General features: G+C 36.2%; 4 protein-coding genes across 4 annotated transcripts in view; 1 reads left to right on the forward strand and 3 right to left on the reverse strand.

Moving 5' to 3' along the window:
- Positions 1–2,262, reverse strand: part of LOC309511382 (uncharacterized protein) — a 107,814-nt gene extending 105,552 nt beyond the window's left edge. The window contains exons 1-2 of the mRNA XM_082186585.1: positions 1,927–2,262; positions 325–465 (exon numbers count right to left, since the gene is read on the reverse strand). Coding sequence (XP_082042711.1) covers positions 325–335 — 11 coding nt within the window. The 5' untranslated portion in view covers positions 336–465; positions 1,927–2,262. The remainder of the gene's footprint in view (positions 1–324; positions 466–1,926) is intronic.
- Positions 2,263–3,248: 986 nt separating this feature from the next.
- Positions 3,249–6,923, reverse strand: LOC309511400 (uncharacterized protein). Its single transcript, XM_082186632.1, has 4 exons — positions 6,686–6,923; positions 6,239–6,586; positions 5,630–5,695; positions 3,249–4,225 (listed from the first exon to the last, which is right to left on the reverse strand). Exons 1-4 carry the CDS (start codon positions 6,744–6,746, stop codon positions 4,053–4,055), a joined length of 648 nt encoding a protein of 215 aa, XP_082042758.1. The 5' UTR covers positions 6,747–6,923; the 3' UTR covers positions 3,249–4,052.
- Positions 6,924–10,157: 3,234 nt separating this feature from the next.
- Positions 10,158–13,616, reverse strand: LOC309511413 (uncharacterized protein). Its single transcript, XM_082186662.1, has 5 exons — positions 13,567–13,616; positions 12,364–12,423; positions 11,325–11,609; positions 10,923–10,961; positions 10,158–10,783 (listed from the first exon to the last, which is right to left on the reverse strand). Exons 1-5 carry the CDS (start codon positions 13,592–13,594, stop codon positions 10,710–10,712), a joined length of 486 nt encoding a protein of 161 aa, XP_082042788.1. The 5' UTR covers positions 13,595–13,616; the 3' UTR covers positions 10,158–10,709.
- A 5,069-nt stretch (positions 13,617–18,685) lies between these two features.
- Positions 18,686–22,555, forward strand: LOC309511398 (uncharacterized protein). The gene is made up of 5 exons (XM_082186630.1): positions 18,686–19,318; positions 20,084–20,383; positions 20,647–20,898; positions 21,026–21,086; positions 21,170–22,555. Exons 1-5 carry the CDS (start codon positions 19,297–19,299, stop codon positions 21,186–21,188), a joined length of 654 nt encoding a protein of 217 aa, XP_082042756.1. The 5' UTR covers positions 18,686–19,296; the 3' UTR covers positions 21,189–22,555.
- The last annotated feature ends 635 nt before the right edge of the window (positions 22,556–23,190 follow it).

Below are 23,190 nucleotides of genomic sequence, written 5' to 3' on the forward strand. Positions count from 1 at the left end.
TAAAGGGCCGATTTGTCCACTAATGGCTTAAATGAATAACTATAGTCAACTAGACAATGTTTTTTTTTTGTCGGAGGCAGCCCTTTCCACATATTTACAAACGCCCTGGGCGCACCGCTTCACCATCTTGCTTGGAGAATGTTTGTCGGACCTGCTCACATAGTAACGGTTGCTATGATGTGTGATCGGACAATGGCCGTTTTGGGGGAGGGGCCGGCGAGAGGTCAATTATGCATTTACTACATTTAACAACTCAAGCCTTCACTACACCAGTGTGCTCATCATTTACACACAGAATATGATCACAGAGTAAAAGGGACCCACCAGTGGAGCATCTTCCCTCTCTCCGTGGATGTGTCCTGGAGGAACGCTTTCTCTTTTTGTCCTTTCTTCTACCCTGACTGACTCGATAGCGTCGCCCTATGATAGACCCCACTTCTGTTCTTCTGCTCCAAATCCTGCATTCTGTGAATACAAACAAAAAATACAATAACATGGAGTAGTAAAAAAATCAACAACATGATCATATAAGCCAGGGATGGGCAACTTCGGTCCTGGAGGGCCACTGTCCTACAGAGTTTAGCTTCAACCCTAATCAAACACACCTGAACAAGCTAATCAAGGTCCTCAGGATTACTAGAAAATTACAGGCAGGTGATTTTTTCAGGGTTGGAGCTAAACTCTGTAGGACAGTGGCCCTGCATGACCGAAGTTGCCCATCCCTGATATAAGCATTAGAATTTTCCTTCATCTTCGATCTTTTTAGTATTTACAAGTTCACACTTACATATAATTTGAAGGGATAAAGTTTAATGCGTATTTGGCGTGCTGTCCGGAGGGAGGGCTCCGAGCTCGGAGTTCGGCCCGAACCCAGAGTACTCCCCCCGTATGTAAGTGTTTAGGACTAGAAGCGTGGAGAAGGGGTGGTGGAGGGATGCTGCAAAAACTGTCAATGGAATGAGGTGAGACTGCTGAGTATATATACACCTCTTATCAATGATTGCTGAGTGCTCTCCACTTGTGTTAATTATCTGAACGTGCTCCTCCCGAACCTTGTTAATAAAAAATCATACTGTGAAAAAAATGCATTAGTCCTTGTTGACAATTGATCTAGATTGCCCTAAACATTTGTCATCTTGTGTCTGATAAGCTATATTGCGCAATTCTAATTATAATAGGGTTCATTCAATTCATTATTTTGTTGTAGTATGTAGTTTGGGCAGTCGGAAACAGAGTTTTCAGTTTTCCAATTGTGATTAAAATGTATTGCTCAATGTAAAAATAATATTATTATTATTGTAAGTAATATCATACAACCAAGATATTTCTTCATCCATGTGTGTTAATATCAAACATAAAGTTCTGTCGTGCAGTGTCTTATGTGACAAAAAGTAAAAATGTTTTATTGTAAATTACTATTAAAAATTGGGGTAGGTTTCATGGGGCCCTTTAAAAGAAGAGTTTAATTGTGAACAAACAAGTTATGTCTACATTAATTCTCAAGGACTAACAAACATCTGGAGAGCATTTCATTCCCCATTGATTGCAAATTAATATTGTGATAAATATCTATATTGTATGAGAACTTTCTCTTCATCAAATAATCCTGAAAAAAAGGTACACAACTGTTTTCAACATTGATAATAATAATAAATGTTTCTTGAGCACCAAATCATCATATTAGGATGATTTCTGAAGACTGGAGTAATGATGCTAAAAATTCAGCTTTGCCAACACAGAAATAAATTGCATTTTTTAAATATATTCAAATAGAAAAGGTATTTTAAATTGTAAAAATATTTAACAATATTACTGTTTATGCTGTATTTTGGATCAAATAATATTTTTTTCTGACGCGTTCGTGTAATTTACGAGAGCTTATTTCGTCCATTAGATCGATAATCTGTAAAACCCATATTTACTCACCCATAGACTCTCCACATTAAGAAATCAGGACAGAAGTGGTTGAAAGTGTACAAAAGAGACGGATTAAAAGATTAAAACACCAGGTGTAAACGGGAGTGTGTCCCTCGTTTACTCGTGACCAGATCGACCAAAACGCATCTGAATACCAGATGTAATAAACAGGGTAGATGTCGATGCGTCCGATTGCTAAGGCACAAATACAGTAGGCTACTGTATGTGAAAAGTAGCCTAAAGACCAGAGTATTAGCATAGACAGTATTAGTATTAGTGGAGAATAAAATCTGATGCTCCTCTTCATTTCTTCACACTTCCTTTAATGCTCGTCTTCTACTTCCTACAAATTTTAGGTGTAGGCAGAGAATGTCTAATATAGCGAGAAGTTTCACTCTCAAAAACTTCCGGCTTCTGAACTGGCTGCAGTTCCACTCTGGCTCCACATGAGGGCGCTCACAGGACGAGTGCAGAATGAATGGAGGTCTATGGCGCTACAGCCATCAAAATCCACTCTTCTCAGGATATATTTTTTTTGTCTAGTAATTTGAATATTGTATTCGAAAGGAGATGCAAAGAAATTACACATTGCTGGGTGTTAGATTTTTTAGAGTCACTTATTTGCTTTAAAAAGTACGTCCAGAGATACTGCTTTATGTCAATCCTTCAGTCACTCTGGTGCTTTCGCGCTCTGCACTTTCTTTTCTCTCGAGGCATCAACAACACAGCTGACACAGGTAAACACACAACACACAGCTGACACAGGTAAATACACGTGCTAGAAGAGTTTTTGTGATGGTTGTGCGTGAAAATCCCAGTAACTGAGCTGATTGTAAAATACTCAGACCGGCCCGCCTGGCACCAACAACCATGCCACGCTCAAAATTGCTTAAATCACCTTTCTTTCCCATTCTGACATTCAGTTTGGAGTTCAGGAGATTGTCTTGACCAGGACCACACCCCTAAATGCATTGAAGCAACTGCCATGTGATTGGTTGATTAGATAATTGCATTAATGAGAAATTTAACAGGTGTTCAATAATCCTTTAGGTGAGTGTATATGTATACATAGTATATTATTAGTGTTAGTAGCCTATATTGATTTCTGACCATGAGTAAAGTCCTTTTAGTGTCAGTGATAGTCAGTTTCTTATAACCCCATTTTTGTGGTATACTTGTATCATCATTATGCAGTCAGACAGGAAATCATTATTCTGCATTGCATGACAATGGTGTGAAAGTGTGACGGAACTTAAGATCTGACATTGGCTTTAAACGGTGTTTGAACAGGTTTCGCTTTGGTAATGACTCGTTAAAACATAATTTCTGTATACTGCTGTTTATTTGATCATAACTCTCAACAACACATTTATCATTGAAGATCGGTTGACATTTTTATTAAATCAAGGTTTATGTGACAGAAGAGATTTACATTTATATCTTATCTTGAAAACAGCTTATATGTATATTACATTTACATTTACATTTACATTTATATCTTATCTTGAAAACAGCTTATATGTATATTAATGCTCCCCTACATAAATATATGAAGTCTAAAGGTATAGTCAGACACAATGTTCATTTTTACCACAAGTCCTGCTTGTCTAATGATATTAAAGCTTTTGTTTGCTTGTATTATATAGAAGCCATTACAAGAACATTGGCTCATTATTGTCCAGCACAAATGAACCACACAAACCTGAATAATCACCACAACCATTAATGATTTCTTAAAGGGATAGTTCACCCCAAAATGCAAATTCTGTCATCATTTACTCACCCTCAAGCTGTTCCAAACCTGTATGAGTAAATGATGAAATTTAATGATCCCTTTAAGTTTCAGTTTACTGAAAACTGGTAACATTAGCCACAATATCTCATTTTCTCTGAAGTGAAAGTAAGATCTGGCCAGCTGGAAAAGCATCTGAACCACAGTTATCTATTTTAATACGTGTTTCCCTACAGCAAAGCTGATTTTACTGGTAGGAATTAATTGAGATAGATTGTGAAATAAAGCACACAAATCTGTCATTTAGGTGATTTTTGATGAATTGAGCTCCATGTTTCGCTGCGGCCCATCCTTTCTGCCAGCCGTGATAGTGAACGATTCATAAATAATAATGATAAATGTGTCATATAGCTGATTTGTAGCTCATTATAGAAGCACGTTTCGCTGCTTTCCATCCTTTCTGCTGTCCACGATGGTAAATGATTCCTCCTGCAATGACTGTGGCCAGAAAAAACACAAACATAGCCAGTCCAACACCGCCGAACATCAACACACGCTCCGTCACCGTCACCTCGTCTACAGAGACAGAAAAGCGTTTTACAGAATGAAGACAGAAATTTCCGCCACTAAATTCCGAGTTACAGTTGTAATCAAAATTATTCAACCGCCATTGCAAATCAGGGTATTGGCAACATTAACAGACTTTCAGCTGTTTGTAATTAACAAATCAAACAAAAGTAATTGAAATAGCTCAAAACAACATTTGGTTTAAGTGGTTTCCACAAATTCAAAGGAAATGGCACTTTTAATGACTTCTGCAGTCTCAAAAGTATTCACTAATCAAGGGCTTCATTAGTTGCATCAGGTGTGCTTGAGCTAGAACACATGCAATATCTGAACTGGCGAGGTTTGTTGAGTGTCACGTTTGATTGCATGTTAGAAATATGGCAAAAGATTGGTCCAAAAAGTTGAGAGAAGATATAATCTGCCTTCACAAACAAGGAACAGGATAAAATAAGATAGCAAATGCACTAAATGTTCCTTGAGACACAGTTGGAAGCATAGTTTTCAAGTTCAGAGTTAAAGGAACAGTGTTTACACCTGGATGGGGCAGAAAAAGGAAGCTATCAACGATTTCTGAGAAGGCAGGTTCAGAACAACCCTTGAGTGACTGCAAAAGACCTGCAGCAAGACTTGATGGCAACAGGCACTGAGGTTTCAGTACTAAACGCATGCTAGAACTCCGAGACTACACCACTACTGACCCATAAGCACAATAAAAGTGCTCAAAATTATATAAATAAGCCGCAGAAGTTTTGGGATTCTTTTCGGTGGAGCGATGAAACAAATCTGGAACTTTAAGGCCATATGGATCAGCGGTGTGTCTGGAGGAAGAAGAAGGAGAATATGCTGAAATGAACACTTTCTACAGTGAAACATGATGAGGCTCGTGATGCTCTGCGGCTGATTTACGTTCTCTCTCACTGGAAACCTGCTGTGTGTGGAAGGCAAGATGGATTCACTGAAGTATCAGGAAATCCTAGGAGAAAACATCATGCCGTCAGTGAGAAGGCTGAAGCCTAGACCTTCCAACAGGACAACAATCCCAAGCATACCTCAAATTCCACCAAGGCTTGGTTTCAGAAGACGTCATGGAAGATACAGTGGCATCACAGTCTCCTGACTCGAACCCCATAGAAAATCTCTGGTGGGATTTAAAGAAGGCGCAAACCCACGAATATCACTGAACTGCAGGCCTTTGCTCACGAGGAACAGGCTCAGATTCCTCAGAAACGCTACCAGGAGCTGCTGTCTGGTTATACATCTCGTTCGCAGCAGGTCAGAACAGCAAAAGGCTAAACTAAGTACTAAAGCTCCATGAAGGGGTTGAATAATTTTGATTTCAAGTCTACATGCTTTGGCAAATCATTACTTTTTTTTTAGAGTCATGAGAAAATAAAGATTAACATCCGCTCTTACCGATCTCCACATCTTCTGGCGGCTCTGTGACATAATTATCTTTGTCCTCTCTGTCTGTCAGCTTGTCTGAAAATGATTTAATGTATTGATCACTGTATCAATGCTACAATTGTCTATATGTCATAAGCATTTGTTAACAAACAAGTATTCATTACTTCAATGAGCTCATTGTTTTTGCCTTAAATTATTACTTTGTTTAATAATTTTTAGCCATCTGTGATTTTGTATATGTACATTTCTGAAAAAACATAACTTAGACAGTTTCCTCTGATAACAGATCACTCTAAAATGTAATATGGACTCGTGCATTTTCTGTAAAGTTGCTTCGAAACTCTGTATATTGTGAAAAGTGCTACACAAATAAATGTGAATTAAAAACAAAGAGAAAATTAATATTATTATAGTTTCAATATTACTATAACAGCAGCTCTTTCCTCAACAAGAATCATTCAAATGCTTCACTTACACACTCAACTCTAATACTTAGTGAAAGAGGTTTGATCAGATCACTAGAAGCACTAGTACTTAATTAAATTAGCAGTAGACAAATATCTCAACATTGAAAGTATTATGAAGATTTGAGTGAGAATGAAAAATCACAGCACTAACCCTCAATCTCCAGTCTGATGGGTTTCTGGAAGTGCATCTCTGAAGACAACACAGATTTTGTTCCACAGAAATAAAGTCCTGAATCTGCCTCTGTTACTCCAGTAATAACTAGCGTGACTGTAGTGATCTCTATATCTGCATCAACTTTCAGACGACTTCTGTTGAGATTGAACGTAACTAGAAGTTTTCTTCCGGCTGTATTGCTTGTGTTTGCAGATATTAGTTGGGTTAGTTGTTGAGAATACTGATGAAACCAGGCGAGTTCATATCTGTGGGTCATGTTGCAGTTCAGACTGATCCTGTCCTTCAGCTCGACTCTGAACAGAGTCACTTCATCTTCAGGAACATCTGGAGAAAATGATAAACCAATTCTCTGAAATAGTTTTGATACAAACAACTGTTGTATGTGAAGTTAAAATGGTGTGCAAGTTTAAAGAATATTCTTACCACTGGTAATTATTAACATATTCCAGGAAGAAAAAACACAGAACAAAATTAATTTCTCCATTTTGTATGTTGATCTGTTGTTGTTGTATGTTGTTGTGTGTCGATCAAACTTTTGGTTTCATAACAATGCAGAGACTTAAACCACAAAGTGTTTCCACTTCCTTTCATAAATGAGTGTTGTGTTTTGTTACAGCTTTTATCACGTATGCTTCAAACCTTTATGTGCAATACCATAATGAAAATACATATTTAACTGAATGTGGTCTGTGTGTTTTGTAGTCAAATATGAGAAACTATTTATCAGCTTCATCAAATCTAAATGATAAATGAGGCTCAACTCAAAGTTTCTTTCATATTTGGCAAATTTTATAAACCCTGAATTTGAAATCAAAATTCAAACATACAAAACAAACATTTGTCACATCAATAGGGTTTTCATCACAGATTAAGTTATTATTACAGAACAATGACCTGAAGCATAGTTAAAGCAAGAAAACAACTTAACTTACACAAGTACCTTAAGTTAAATTTGTGCAATAAATTAATTAATCAAATATATACATCATTTTATTCGGAATAGTAAAACTACAGCAGTGCAAAAAGTGAATGTGCAACATGAGCAGATATAAAAGACATAAAAATAGCTTTAGAAAAAGAAAAAAAACATACAGGTGCTTTCACACTTGGTCCGAAACAGTTTGATCCCCCCGCCTCCGCTGGATTTGGTTTAGTGTATTCAAATTTTTTGGGTCAGAAGTGAGATATATTTGCATGAACACATAGACAGACGCTTCTCCTGCTGCTGGTAATGTTAATGCTGGAGACGGTGGCAAAATCTATAGCATTACTTGCCTCGCTTTTGTACTTGGGATTTGAATCTTTGATTTGTAGGCTCAACACAGAATGGCACTTGCATCTCGAGCTGCCGTGAAGGAGCTGCCACAATGACATCTAATTAAAAACGATGGAGAAATATAAAACTATTCATTTTAAGTTGTTGATATATAATATATAGGGGTGTAACAATATATCGTGTCACAATATATCGCAATATAAAAATGCAACAATATGTATCATGGATAGTGACAATATGTATAGTGTATAGTTCACCCAAAATAAAAATTACTGTTTGAGAAAAAATTCAAGTTTTCAGAGTTTTAGTGTCAGAACAACATTAAACTAATATATATAGTGTTGAATATAATGCAATAGGGGAATATGTGTGGGTCCTGATAATGCCAAATGTCTGATGTCACCAGTAAAAAAGTGGCCGTCATTATCATAAATATATCTAGTCAGTAGGGTGGCACGGTTCACAAAACCCACGGTTCGGTTCATATCACGGTTTTAGAGTCACGGTTTTCGGTTCTGAACGGTTCTTGTTGTTATTTTTTCTTTTAATCTTTAACACTCCAAAAATTTACTTCAGCATATGATTTATAGCTTAATTATCTAATTATTAATTTATTTATTTCATAAATGGGGCGTGTTTGCAAAAGGCAGCTTCTCATTTCCCATTTCGAAGTAATATAGTGAGTGAGCGGTCACTGTGAGGAAACTTTCAGTGGCCCTTGGAGGTCCATCCATCTGTAGTGAGAGCTACGTGGGCTGTGTCGGACAGTTCTTTGTCAATTTCTCCTCGTGTCTCGTCATCATAGGCGTAATTTGCGGGTGGGACATGTACCCACCACTTTTTGCCAGGGTCGATATCTCGCGGCACGGATGTACCAATACAAATAAATAAAACATCTCCAGTTAACTAGCAAATTATTCGTTTCGTTCGTAAGCAATCTAGCGCTGAAATTTGTTTTTTTTAATCAAGTGATCAAAGTGCTCGTTGCCTCTGCGATCAGTGGCGCTGATAAAGTGTTGTATTGTGGCTCGGGCACACGCCGCACAGTCTTCACTCGGACGCGCGCTTCAATCCGTTGAGGAGACTCTCTATTCGTTCCGGTGAAATCTGCCCCTGCTTGATATAACCACTGATAAACATAATCGGTTTTGATGAAAAAGAAAAAAAATATATACAAGTGCCGAGTGCGGATTAGAACTCAGAACCTATATGACATGCTTGGCAAAAGTTCTGCCACTGGACCATTAAAGTACATACGTGAAACAGTCGATCTATGTATTTATTCACGTGAAAAAACAACATATAGTGGAGTAGATCTCATTAAATGTCTAAGTAAACCCAGTGTACTATTTAAATCGATTGCTGGACATCATGTTATTCTACATACATCTGATTTATGATTTAGCATTGTATTAGCAGCACGGGCACGAGGCTACATTGCGCATGCGTCGAACCGTGCGACGCACACACGCACCGAACCGAGACAAGCGAACCGAACGGTCCGGATGTTTTTTCATGTACCGTTCCACCCCTACTAGTCAGTGAAAGAGTTCAAGCATATTCATCTAAAATAATTCTGTTTTTCATCTTCAGAATCATAAATATTGTAATTCTGGTGTCTCTATTGTCCTGTGCTTTGGGTTTCAGCACCAAGTCCAATCCTGTTCATTTACACACACAATGTAATATCAAATTTAGCATTTTAATCAATAGTAAAAAAAATAAAAAAAATAAAAACGGTAACACTTTATAATAACTGCACGCTATTAATCATTAGTTAAGCATTAGTAAACAGTTAATTCATCATTTATAAAGCATTAATTGACATTAATAAGCAGTTTATAAATACGGCTATACATGCTTTATTCTTGATTTATAAGCATATCTATAATGTGTTTAACAATTGTATTTTCATAATTTATCAATGATCAATTTATAATTTCTAAATGAAGTATTGCATTATTTACAAACCAGTTATTTAGGTATTGTCATTGATTCATAAGATCACTTAGAAAGTGTGAGTAAATGTAGTAAATTCAGGTAGTTATAAAGCATTTAGTAGTGGTCAGTTAACTATTTTTGTGAGCTCATCTAAAGTGAGGACTAGTTATGCCTTGTAAAGTGTTTACAAAGGAGATTTAAAGGCTCATTGATCTTCTAAACAGAAAAGGAAACAAACACAACACAGTGATAAAGAACATAGAAATATGTAACAGCCTTTAAATCTCCTTTATAAATGCTTTACAAGGCATAACTAGTCCTCACTTTAGATGAGCTCACACACATAGTGAACTGACCACTACTAAATGCTTTATAACTACCTGAATTAACCCTGGATTACAGTAGAAATACATGTTAATAAAGCATTTATTAACACACTAAGTAACTATTACTATATGTCTGAATAATAATATGTATGAATGTACATTTAAATAATTTATTAATAATTTACTTACACTTTCTAAGTGATCTTATGAACCACTGACAACTCCTAAACAACTGGTTTGAAAATAAAGCAATACTTCATTTAGAAATGATAAATTGATCATTACGAAAGTATGAAAATACAATTATTAAACATATAGATATGCTTTTAAATCAAGAATACAGCATTTATAGCTGTATTTATAAACTGCTTATTAATGTCTATTAATGCTTTATAAATGATGAATTAACTGTTTGCTAATGCTTAACTAATGATTAATAGCGTGCAGTTATTATAAAGTGTTACCAATTAGCCTTTTATCATATGTTTTGGAGTATTGCAATAATATTGTATCTTGAGTTCAATATCGTGATATGTATCACATCATGACATGAGGGTATTGTTACACCCCTAATAATATATATTTATTGCTATATCCAATTTTGAATGTGTTCAGAATATCAGCAGGAAATCATACCTTTGACATGATCTGTACATGGACCATGTTTTTAATTTTTAAGCGGACTGGGGTTCGGTTCATCGAAACGAGCTGGACTCTGAGGTCAAATGAACCAGTGTGTGCACTGAAAGTGTTAGTGTGCAAGAGTTTAGACCTCACTAAGAAGAACACTACTCCAGTTAATACTCTTCAGAAAAGTCCAGTAGTGAGTTCTGTAGTGAATCTTGTGCTGGTCTGAGGTCTGAAATGATATGGCAAAAAAAGGCACCATTTCTTCGGCAGGAATTTAAAAAACAAAAACAAAACAGCAGAAAATCATCAGGATCAGGAGTTTGTTGGAGAACTTCCTATCAGCACCACCTGGGATTGAAAAAAAACACAGGCACAAAAAACAACTTTGCATGAATTCCTACATATATGTTGGGAGAATTATTATTTATTTTTTTATAAATACAATTGTGTGTATCTCAAGAATTGAGCCTTCCTTCAGTTTACTTACCCAAAATCCTCTCTTTTGGGGGTTTCTCTGTGTCACACACTGTGGAAAATTGAATATAGGGTGAGCTACACAATTATTCATTCAGAATGATAATAGAAATACATTTTTAAAATAACTTTAAAGGAATAGTTCACCCAAAAAAAAAAAAAAAAAAAAAAAAGTATTCAATCCCAATCAAGCTCTTCAGAATGCCATGACTGGTTCTCGCACATGGGACTGTTAAAAAAAAAAATAGAATTTTTTTAAATACTGGATATATTCAAAATATTTTTAAATACTGTCTCTCCTTTTCTGTGTCATAGAAGAAACAAATATGACTTTACTGGAATGGTGATAGGACGTAAATTATTTTAGAGTGAACTAATTCTTAAAAAAAAAAAAAAAAAAAAATTATGACCTTACCAGGCTTTGAATTATTATTTTCGTAGAGTTGCTCAGGCACTGTATTTTCATCAACATATATTCTTAATGCGAACTGTGTGCCCTGTAAACATTTCGGCACGACCACAGAACAGTGTCCGTCTTCTTTCAATAAACTGGAGACCTCATATACTTCATCATGAACTTCCTCTGACTGATGTTCTACACGAACATGAACGCTCTTGAGTTGCTTCAGGTGCTCGGTTGCTCCATCACAAGACAGAGAACACTGGCAATCGCTGGATCTCTTCAGTAGAGGAGCAGCACCTGAGGATAGAAACAATAATATACTAATACATGTTTTCTTTAAAAAAAAAAAAAAGCTTGTGGTCGAAAAGCAGGCAGGAGATCAGGGCAGGCGGAGAACAATCACAGAGAAGTAACAAAGCAGATAGTCCAAAAGGCAGGCGACAGAGAATCATAAAAAGGGAACAGACTGGGTCACAAAAGGTAGTCAATACGGGAGCGTTCCTTTGCTCCCACAGCCCAATGTTCCCACAGCCCAATGTTCCCACAAATGGCCTACCCCTGACCCCACCCCTAAACCTACCCGTAACTGGGGTTTAGACAATGTTCCCACAAATGGCCTACCCCTGACCCCACCCCTAAACCTACCCGTAACTGGGGTTTAGACAATGTTCCCACAAATGGCCTACCCCTGACCCCACCCCTAAACCTACCCGTAACTGGGGTTTAGACAAATCGTAAAAAAAAAATCTTAGAAATGTGGGAACATAGGGCTGTGGGAACATAGGGCTGACCCCGGCAATACAGACATAAACACTCAGAAATTCAAACCATAGTAATACAAGACTTTGCAAGGAAGAGAGGTGGAGAGACAGTTTATATAGGTCCAAGAATGAGCTACAGCTGAGCAACGTAATCAGTGCCAGGTACGGGGCTGATGGGAAATGTAGTGTGTGAGTAAAAAGTCAATATTCGGGTGAGAGAGATGGTCAAAGGAGGGAATCTCAGAGTTCGTCTCTGTGACAGAAGGAATATAGTTCAAGTTAGTACTCACTTCCAAATGTAAAAATCTTCAGCACCAAGAACACCATTATTGGCACTAAAATTAGTCCACCTGTGATGTGAAATACAAAATGTCTGATTATCTGGTAGTTCATTTCTACTTGTCATGTAAAATCTATGATGATTTTTGATATACCTTTCCTTTAGTGTTATAGCTGTTATAGTTATAAGCACAAAGTCCATGCGATTTTATATATAATTGCCATATAGTAAAATCCTGATATAATATACATTTTTATAATGAACCAAGCATAATTGCAACTGAGCTTGACTGTCAGCGGTCAGTCAGCATTTCATTTATGGAAAACAACAGAACTTTTTTTTTTTTTTTTTATTAAGAAAAAAAAAAACAACCCCAAATAAAAATAACAACTATTATTTATAATGTAACTTAAACCATAATGAACTGTAATAATTATTGCAATGTCTTCAAATCTAATTATATAGTTTTAAATTATAATTCGAAGCAGAAACATACATTATCAACACATTTACTGTAGCTATTTCAGAATATTACAAATATTAGACCTGTAAGTCCTGCATCAATTTGGTCTTCCACATATTTTGTAGCTTATTAGCAAATTCATTTAAAATATAATCAGTGGATGCCACAATATGCTGGCATCTTATCTCTGCATTTGACAGCGCATTTTGCAAATCAGAGGCTGTTCTTTCAGAAAATCATGCAGCAACTGCGAGATTAGCATGCTAACTGAGATTTAGCATGTGTGGATTTTGGTCGATCTACAAAAGTAATTTCCACAAAAAGCTTATTGCAAGCTTATTAAAGCATTATTATTAGAGGTAACTCCAAGCCCAACAGTTTACCTTTATTATATTCCTTATTCACCATTTATATTTTGTCATTTCAAACATCAACAAAAAATCTGGCTGATTATAAACTTCCTTCTGAATAGATTTTTTTTGTTGTTGAAATAAATTAAATTGCAATTAAACCCTTCGAATGAGGGTTCATCAAATCCTCATTGATTCATTGAATTAAAAACCTCAATAGACTTAGTAGATTTTAGAAATGTCAAAATTTAAAATAATGCTGACTCACTACCATTTGTAATTTGGCTTTGTAATTTTTGTTGGTTTGCAAGTTACATTTTGTTGCTACACAGAAAAAAACTTATTCCACATAGGAACCGAATACACAAACTGAGTGTGGGCTATTTAAATAAAGACTTACATGTTAAAATCTTTCTGCAAAGTGCCATTCCAATGAAGTGCAGCCGTGAATGACAGACTCTTCCTGATTTACTTCTTCTTATATAATTTGTGGTTGTCAACAACCTTTGTTACATTATCACCACCGTCTCGACTGGAGTGTGAAGCACTGAAAGGATCAGGAAATAGGTGGGAAGACAAAACAACTGCCAATAATATTACTTGTAATGTCCCCATGCATACATAAAGCACTTCAACTTGTCTATCTAAACTTATTTCTTTGAAATGTTTTAATACTAGTCTATAATTTCGCCTGTCCAGATTCTCCAGAATCAGTTTTTTGGTAAACTAAAGGTAGGCTATTGTTACAGCTCTTCAGTTTTGTTCTAATTCATTTTTTATATTATGTTTTATAGTGTAAAAGACCTTCTCAGCACAATCAAAAATATATACATCTTCCTGTTGCAGAGTTTCCTATTGTCAATAAAGTATAATTTAAGCCACAATATCTTACATGATGACAATAATAAAAGTGTTTTCATTCACATTTTTTAACAGCTTTCAATACTGTTTTTGCATCAAGCAAATGTAATTTGTCTAGTTTCATGTCATGACCTCTTTACGGTGTGGTTCACTTATAACTTGCATTGTGAATGCAAAACTCGCTAGGTTCATTTATTTCACATCGTCAAATCGAAAAATATGATGAGTTGTATTTGTTGGTAATTTTAGGGTCAGCTAATGACCCTTTAACTTGTGTTTGTTTGCTTTATTGGATTTTTTAAAAAGTGCAGGGATTTATATTCCTCTTGAAACGTTTAAATGAGATCATATTATTTACTAACAGTTCGTAAAAGAATACAAATAATGAGCATTTAAAGTCATATACTGTATCTTTATACAAAATAAACATTCAATAAATCATAATGAAAAATGTCATCCATGGCACAGTTTTAACATGAACTAAAATATTGATTCAAATATCTGATGCCTTCATGCATCCTTTTTTATCAACACTTGTATATGGGTAAGTTTAATAAATAAAAAAAAACACAATATTTTAAAGTGCCTCTATTGTGGTTTTTCGAATATTTCCTTTCATGCAGTGTGTAATATAGATGTTTGTGAATGTAAACGTTCTGCAAAGTTGTAAAGTCGAAAGTGCACGAGTGTCACGATCAGGTTCAGATGAAGATGATGAAAAAGGTGCAAACAAGTTTATTTAATAAAACAAACTCAAGTAATCCAATAGCAGGAAGGCAATGTAACAGCATGTGATACACGAACAATACCAGGGGCCTGTTTCAGAAAGGAGGTTCAACCAACTCTGAGTTAAAACTTGAACTCTGAGTTGATATAACCTGAGATGGGAAACTGGATGTGCTTCTGCAAGCATATGGAGAGTACGAACACATATTATTATTATTTTGTTAAATACCGGCTGCAGCAGCGAAGGACTATAGTTAGAAAATAGAAATAGAAAAGAAAATAGTTGCTGTAAGTCAATGCGTAAGTTTACATTTTAATGACTGTAATACAGTGTTGGGTGTAATTAATTACCAAGTAATCTAAATACTGTAATTTAATTAAAGGGATTACTCTTCTGTAATTTAAAGTAAAATCTGATGTAATTGCATTAGACTATAGAACAATTCTGTATATTTAACATACATTTTTAAAAGGTATATTTTTATGTAACCTTCTCCCTCTACACTTTGGACAATTCAGGAATAATTCATGCAATTATATTGTTTATTTGAAAGCATTAAAAGTGCAGTTTGTTGTCTCTCCTTGTATTGTTCAAGTGATTGAGGTTGATATGGGATTTAGTAATTAGCAATAAGTAGACCAATACTTTCTAAAGATAGTCATTATTACATTAATCTACAGTGGGTACGGAAAGTATTCAGACCCCCTTAAATTTTTCACTCTTTGTTATATTGCAGCCATTTGCTAAAATCATTTAAGTTCTTTTTTTTTCTCATTATTGTACACACAGCACCCCATATTGACAGAAAAAAGGCACAGATCTGGCCAAGGTTACAAAAAAATGTCTGCTGCACTTAAGGTTCCTAAGAGCACAGTGGCCTCCATAATTCTTAAATGGAAGACGTTTGGGACGACCAGAACCCTTCCTAGAGCTGGCCGTCCGGCCAAACTGAGCTATCAGGGGAGAAGAGCCTTGGTGAGAGAGGTAAAGAAGAACCCAAAGATCACTGTGGCTGAGCTCCAGAGATGCAGTCGGGAGATGGGAGAAAGTGGTAGTAAGTCAACTATCACTGCAGCCATCCACCAGTCAGGGCTTTATGGCAGAGTGGCCCGACACATGAAAGCCCGCATGGAGTTTGCTAAAAAAACACCTGAAGTACTCCAAGATGGTGATAAATAAGATTCTCTGGTCTGATGAGACCAAGATAGAACTTTTTGGCCTTAATTCTAAGCGGTATGTGTGGAGAAAACCAGGCACTGCTCATCACCTGTCCAATACAGTCTCAACAGTGAAGCATTGTGGTGGGAGCATCATGCTGTGGGGGTGTTTTTCAGCTGCAGGGACAGGACGACTGGTTGCAATCGAGGGAAAGATGAATGCGGCCAAGTACAGGGATATCCTGGACGAAAACCTTCTCCAGAGTGCTCTGGACCTCAGACTGGGCCGAAGGTTCACCTTCCAACAAGACAATGACCCTAAGCACACAGCTAAAATAACGAAGGAGTGGCTTCACAACAACTCCGTGACTGTTCTTGAATGGCCCAGCCAGAGCCCTGACTTAAACCCAATTGAGCATCTCTGGAGAGACCTGAAAATGGCTGTCCACCAACGTTTACCATCCAACCTGACAGAACTGGAGAGGATCTGCAATGAGGAATGGCAGAGGATACCCAAATCCAGGTGTGAAAAACTTGTTGCATCTTTCCCAAAAAGACTCATGGCTGTATTAGATCAAAAGGGTTCTTCTACTAAATACTGAGCAAAGGGTCTGAATACTTAGGACCATGTGATATTTCAGTTTTTCTTTTTTAATAAATGTGCAAAAAATGTCAACAATTCTGTGTTTTTCTGTCAATATGGGGTGCTGTGTGTACAATAATGAGGGGAAAAAAAATGAACTTCAATGATTTTAGCAAATGGCTACAATATAACAAAGAGTGAAACATGTAAGGGGGTCTGAATACTTTCCGTACCCACTGTACTTACACAGTTGAAGATGTCATTTGTAGTTAGTAATTAATAACTATTCTAGAGTAACTTACCCAACTGTTATAAAATCTGAGGTGAAACTGGAAGAACAGTATGTTATTCAACCTAATTTTAATTTTCATGTAGGTGCAATCCTGCAGGTATTAAAAGAACATGGCAGCATCTGAAAATTAAACATAAAAACAAAATTCAATCAGGTAAGGCTTGAGCATATCATGGGTGTAGGCTACCTGACTTTACAAACACTTGACATATTAAATAACTAAATAGCATCCAGTGTCTAGCAGTGCAGCAGCATTTTTGGCTGAGGGAATTCCTGGAGGGACTTCAGAGCCAGTCACTCCCGAAGATCCAAGGGCCTTCATAAAATGTAAGAGGTTTACATATGTGTATTACCTCTAAAGTGCGCAGGGCTGAGGCAGACAGCACATTTACATTTATTCATTTAGCTGATGCTTTTATCCAAAGCGACTTACAATTGCTATATATGTCAGAGGTCGCACGCCTCTGGAGCAACTAGGGGTTAAGTGTCTTGCTCAGGGACACATTGGTGTCTCACAGTGGATTCGAACCCGGGTCTCTCACACCAAAGGCATGTGTCTTATCCATTCTCTGAATTTATACCCTTCAGCCATGCCCATTTTGGCGCGCTCGAGGCTAGCAAGGCAGCAAGCGCTCTGATTGGATCGCGAGTCTTTGCTGATTCGCCATAGGTTCGTGCAGTTGCCGCAGCACAGCCAATCAGCACGCTTCAGCCAGCTATGATGTGCTCGCTGCAGCAGCTGCACTGCGTTTTAAAATAAAGGCTTCAATATTCTCGAGAAAAGGAGTTTTCCCATAGCGTTTGCAACGCAGTACGAGAGAACCGTTCTCGTAAGGGAACTAAACAAACTGAACATAATGGTGACAACGATTAATAAAGTTATCATCTCCCAAAAGAATGAACTGACTCTGAACCGGCTTTACGAGTTGTTTTTGTTTCGAATCCCACTGCGTATTGGTTCTACGTCACTAGAAAATACATTTGCATTCTGTCCACAAACAACTTGACCAGCCCTCAAACACATCATTTTACTGACGACTGCTTCTCAAACCTTGGAGTTCAACGCAACCTGTAATTATGAATAATTATTGATGTATATATTTTCTACCGGGTGTTCAAAACTTAGTTTTCAGGTGCTAAGCCCTGCTTTTTCGGTTTTGGTAATGAACTTAAACCCTAACCTGGACACTCTTGGCAACTCAGAATGTCTCACTGTGTCATTTTTTATGATATTTTCCTGATTTTGTAACCTGTAACTGTGCTTATGTTTTGCATGGCATTGGTTTTGTATGTTCTTAGAAATGATATAATGATTTAAAAAACTGGTACAGGAAACAGGAAGATAACAACAAGAAAACTAAAAGTTTAAAACAAGACATTGCTTTTTAAATGATGTGGAAAGACTTTGTGGTCTCTGCATTGTGGTCAAATGATCCAATTTAAATGTTGACATGCTTTAAACTCTGAACACAGAAGCTGAATGAAGAATGAAATCTCTGCTGGGTTTTGTTTTCGCATCAGTCACGTGACCCGTGAGGCTCTAACAACTGATCTGAGATCAGATTTCACTACATCATCATGTCACATGATCATAGAGCTGTCAATGGAAACAGGCATTCCTTCAAAACAAAAGTCAGATTTAATATCCAGTTAAATATTCAGTTCATATGCAATTAATTCAAAATGATGTCAGTCACTGAATAACATGCAATATTTTGTTAATCTTCTGCTCAATCAGCTTTGAAAGAATAACCAGTAGAGAACAATAATAACTAATAATTTACTCATCATTAGTGGGAGGCACCAAACTAGTTTCTGGAAAACCACCTGTGTGTCATTCTTTAGTTTTGTTTTTACTGAATGCCACATCTCACTAATGTCACATCTCACTAATGCCACATCTCACTAAACGTGCTGTGGTTTATGAAGACACCCAGAACACTCCTACTAAATATTTTTACAATGTAAGTTTTCATGTTTCTTTTTAAAATATAAATCCAGCTTGTGTGTTTTTATGTTATTAAATGAACAGTTGTATCTTTTTGTGGAAAACTAAACCTGCTAATGATGCTAATAAGAAAATTCATCAACATCTTAATGCAGAATATATCCTTTACTGTGATTATGACCATTATTGTTGTTTGTGTTTTAGGACTTTTGTTTTGATTGATAGTTTTGAGTAATACACGAGAATCATGTCACACTCTCAGGATAAACAATACAAAAGCTGTCAGTGCAGTGTATCCTTTCTACCTTATTATTTACCCTCTATTAATTATTGAAAGAGTACCGCACAACTGACAGTTTTTGTACCTTTTTTTCTGAAAATTATAGTTTGATGTTGGGCATTTTTATCATGTAACATCCTCATGTTAAATATTCAGAAGAAATGAAAGTGAAAGTGATTTTTTTAATCTCAGGAAAGCATCTTATCTTATCCTGATGAATCTGTGACATCACAGCTCTTCTGTTTTCTCATCAGGTTTAAACTCTTCAATCTTCTGCTGCTGATGTGCCTTTACAATTACAGCGGTCAGTATTCAGTCGTTTCTGTTAATGCATTTTAACCATTTTTGATTGATCATTCACTGTCAGGTAAAGTTATTCTAGTTGATTGTTTCTCTGCTGAGTTCAGTTATTTGTTCAGGAATTCACTACATCTGCACTGACACATCTAATACAGCTTTATGCTACTGTCATCAACATTTGATGTGTTAAAATGTGGCATTGCTAGTATTGTTGGTGCATTAATACTTTCATTCATATATGCAGTGTATATCAACATTTGAAGTGGATCAAAACCATTCATTAAACCATTAAAGTTATTACATGAATTTTAAACAATACCTGTTCTTGTCTTAGGACAACTTTGATTAACTTTTTTGATCCACTTCAAATGTTGACTACTGTGTATGTATATATATACACTCTAAACAAAAATGGTGCTAAATAGCACTAAAAGTGGTTCATTGGCTTGTAATCATAGGGGAACCACTTTAAGTGCCATATAGCACCTACCTTTGTCAAATGGTGCTATGTAGAACCATAAGAGGTGCCATATAGCACCTTAACCACCCCAAAGAACCGCTAAAGAACCGCTGAAGAACCAAACTGGGCTTAACAGGTTCTTTAAATGGTAGTGGTGCTATATAGCACCTTAACCACCGCAAAGAACCGCTGAAGAACCATTTTTTTTTAGTGTGTGTATATATATATATATATATATATATATATATATATATATATTAGTATTGTATTGATACTGTATTGAATAAATATTACTGTCTGTATTTGCAGGAACCGCCGATATTCTTGTGTCAGGAATAAAGGGAGGCAACGTCACCCTGTCGTGTGAATCTGAGGACAGAGAGATTGTTTCTATTGATTTAAGCAGGTTAAAAAGCATAATTTCTTGTCAGAATGAAAAATGTGAGAGTAAGAGTGAAAATGGACGAGTATTTAAAGAAGGCTCATGTAACATGATCATCAAGGATCTGAGATTCAGTGACGCTGGGAAATACTTTCTGAGAATCCAGTACACTAATGATCAGGCAGAGCTGGAGCGACAAACCCTGGAGTATCAACTCTGGATTCATGGTAAAGTCAAAACTGATCAAACCATCAGCATGTGCGTTCTGGTTTTCCTTTAATAATTGTGTTAGTATTGCACACAGGCCAGTAACCAGCAGACACGCTGAATGGGACACTAATATTCAGATTAGTTAATCCAATATATGCTTCACAGTGGTGGATTTTTAAATGATTACATTTGGTCCCCAATGCTAAATATTAATATATGCGTATGGCCTTGATTGATTGACACCATTATAATAATGATTAATGTCTTTGTTTCTCCTCAGATGAGATCTCTGTAAAGAAAGGAGAGGAACTGAAGTTGGATGTTCTGTTGATCAACGCTGATAAAGTTGTGCACTGGGCCAAAAGAAGCACAGGGCGAAAGGAGGATTGGAGCAGAAGTCACGGGGTCAGGAGAGATCGAATGACTATTAGAGATAGAAACCTGATTATTAATCATTTTACAGCCACTGACGCTGGAACATACGAGGTTCTGGACTCTGAAGGAGAAATCTTGATCATGATCACAGTCACAGGTGAGAGAAGATCAATGGATGAGTAGAAATATTATGTTTAAAGCATTTAAACAGGTGAAGTTACATCATGATTCGAACATCAGATTGATGCTAAACTGAATGAGTAACTTTTCAATCTCCTCTACAGAATCTAGTACAGGATCAAAGAACGGATTGAACTACATAAATGATGACAAAACAAGAACATAGTAAGTAAAATAAGAGGCATTGAGAGCTTTACAAAATCATTAAACATTGAGTTAATAAATAAATAAATATGCTCTCTTCCCAGCTTCCCCACTTCCACCTGAAGCATATTGGATTTCCCAGTTGAACTGTCTGTGCCCTTAATCGCTAACAGTGAAGTACTCAATTTCAAAGGACCACGAGAGTGATTCAAGCATACAGCACCGTCTGCTCTCAGATGACATTAACGATGGAGGTGATTTCAAACCAAGTCGAGTCCTGATTCAGACCCTGACAATGTTAACGAACCAGAGGATCGTGCTGAACAGATTTCACAGTATCAGAGTGGTATGTTTTTTATTTTTTTATTATTTTTTTTATTATAGATATTATGTTATCCACCATTTAATCATATTTGCTGGAAAACTATGGTAATATAAAAAGTAATTGATCACATAATCATGGATAATTTTCCAAAGGGGCGATGAACAGTCTTACAAAAGCACCAGTAAACACTACATCAATACTGGTATGTTAGTTAGCAGAGACAAAGCTTTTCATAGCTATTATATTATTATGTTGTGATCCATAAACAGATTGTCCAGATAAAGTGGGAATGGCTCCGTCTTTCAGGAGAAGCTTTTGTGCATATAGCCTGCATTAAACTCTCTTCTGGAAGCTGTTCTCCATAAAATGTGCAGCGCACAGACAAATGTTACGGTTATAATGTTCATGAACAGAGTTAAAAATAAATGTAACCTCTCTAAGTTCGTTAGCCTTTGGACAAACGTTTTCCGGGGTGTAAAAAACAGCGACAATACTCTTCATCTTCTCTAATGCAGCTCAACCAGGCCTCACCAGCTTCATGTGTATTCTGTGGAGATTATTTAAATGAGGAACATTATGACTTCATAAGATCCGGAAAAAAACGTGCTGTAGTCCAAACGAGCCATTCGTAGTAATTCTGTTAAATAAAATATCTCCCTTTGTAGTCGACTTTGAGCTTTGTAACCTTGCAGATCTGTTTATGCTCAAACAGCAGCATTACACACTAAAGAAAGTTGAAAAAGTGAAAAAGCATAATAGGTATACTAGCTGCTTTAAAAAAAATATTATTTTTGAGCAGCTAGTATTACCCCCTGGGCTTCACCTCGTGGACGTCCGTGCATTAATGCACTCCTAGATAGAAATAACAAGTTTGTGCTTGGTGGTGCATTTTGCCATCTCAGCCAACATATGTTGTTTAGCATTGTTGCCTTGTCACATCACTTGATTTAATAAAATACAATTTTGAGGTCATTTTAAAAAGCATAAAAGCTTTTTTTCTTAACAATAAGTTTTGACTATTTATAATGTTTTAATAAAAGAAAATTTTTAAAGAATGATTTTGGCACAACAGCTCGCACAGAAGGGGGCGCCATTGTGCTGCTGCATCTCCTGCAAACAACATTTTTGAGTACCTGATTAAAACAATGTGTATTGAGAAAAAAAACACTATACATTTTTAAAGGAACTAGTTGCTTTATAAATGCCATAACCATTTTTTGGATACATTAATATTTTTTAATGGTGTATTTTGAAATGGAATTTGGTAATATTGTAGTTTTGTTACTTTTTGTGTTATTTATCTTAAAAATTTAGAAGCAGCACGATGTCTGGTGGACTTTACAGTCGTATTGTTATGTATTACGTGTTTAGGATAAGTCTTTTTTATTACCTCACTGTGACTGTGAAGTTGCTGATTATCAGATATGTGTGAATGTGAGCAGTTATGTCTTATGAGGGCAGATATTGTAATTTTTGCACTGTTTGTGAATTGAAGGAATATGCAATTAAGCAGTAAGCACTGTAAAATTAATTTAAAATTTACTATAAAGTATGCAGTTGTTCCATTCTATTGTCTGTATATTTAAATGTGTAACTTCATAAATAACCTTTCCTGCTTTAAAAGTTTTGAGAATCTTTCCTTTCATCACAGATGTTGTTAAAAGCCAAAAAGGTGCAGCACTGTAAAACCCGATAAGTTACGGTAACTCAAACCGTTTGAGGAAACTGATTGCCTTAAACCATTTAAGTTTTTTTTTTTTTTTTTTTTTTTTACCATTTAAGAGTACTGTAAACTCATAT

The sequence above is a fragment of the Leuciscus leuciscus genome (assembly GCF_965113295.1).
Source record: "Leuciscus leuciscus genome assembly, chromosome: 12".
Lineage (NCBI taxonomy): Eukaryota > Metazoa > Chordata > Actinopteri > Cypriniformes > Leuciscidae > Leuciscus > Leuciscus leuciscus.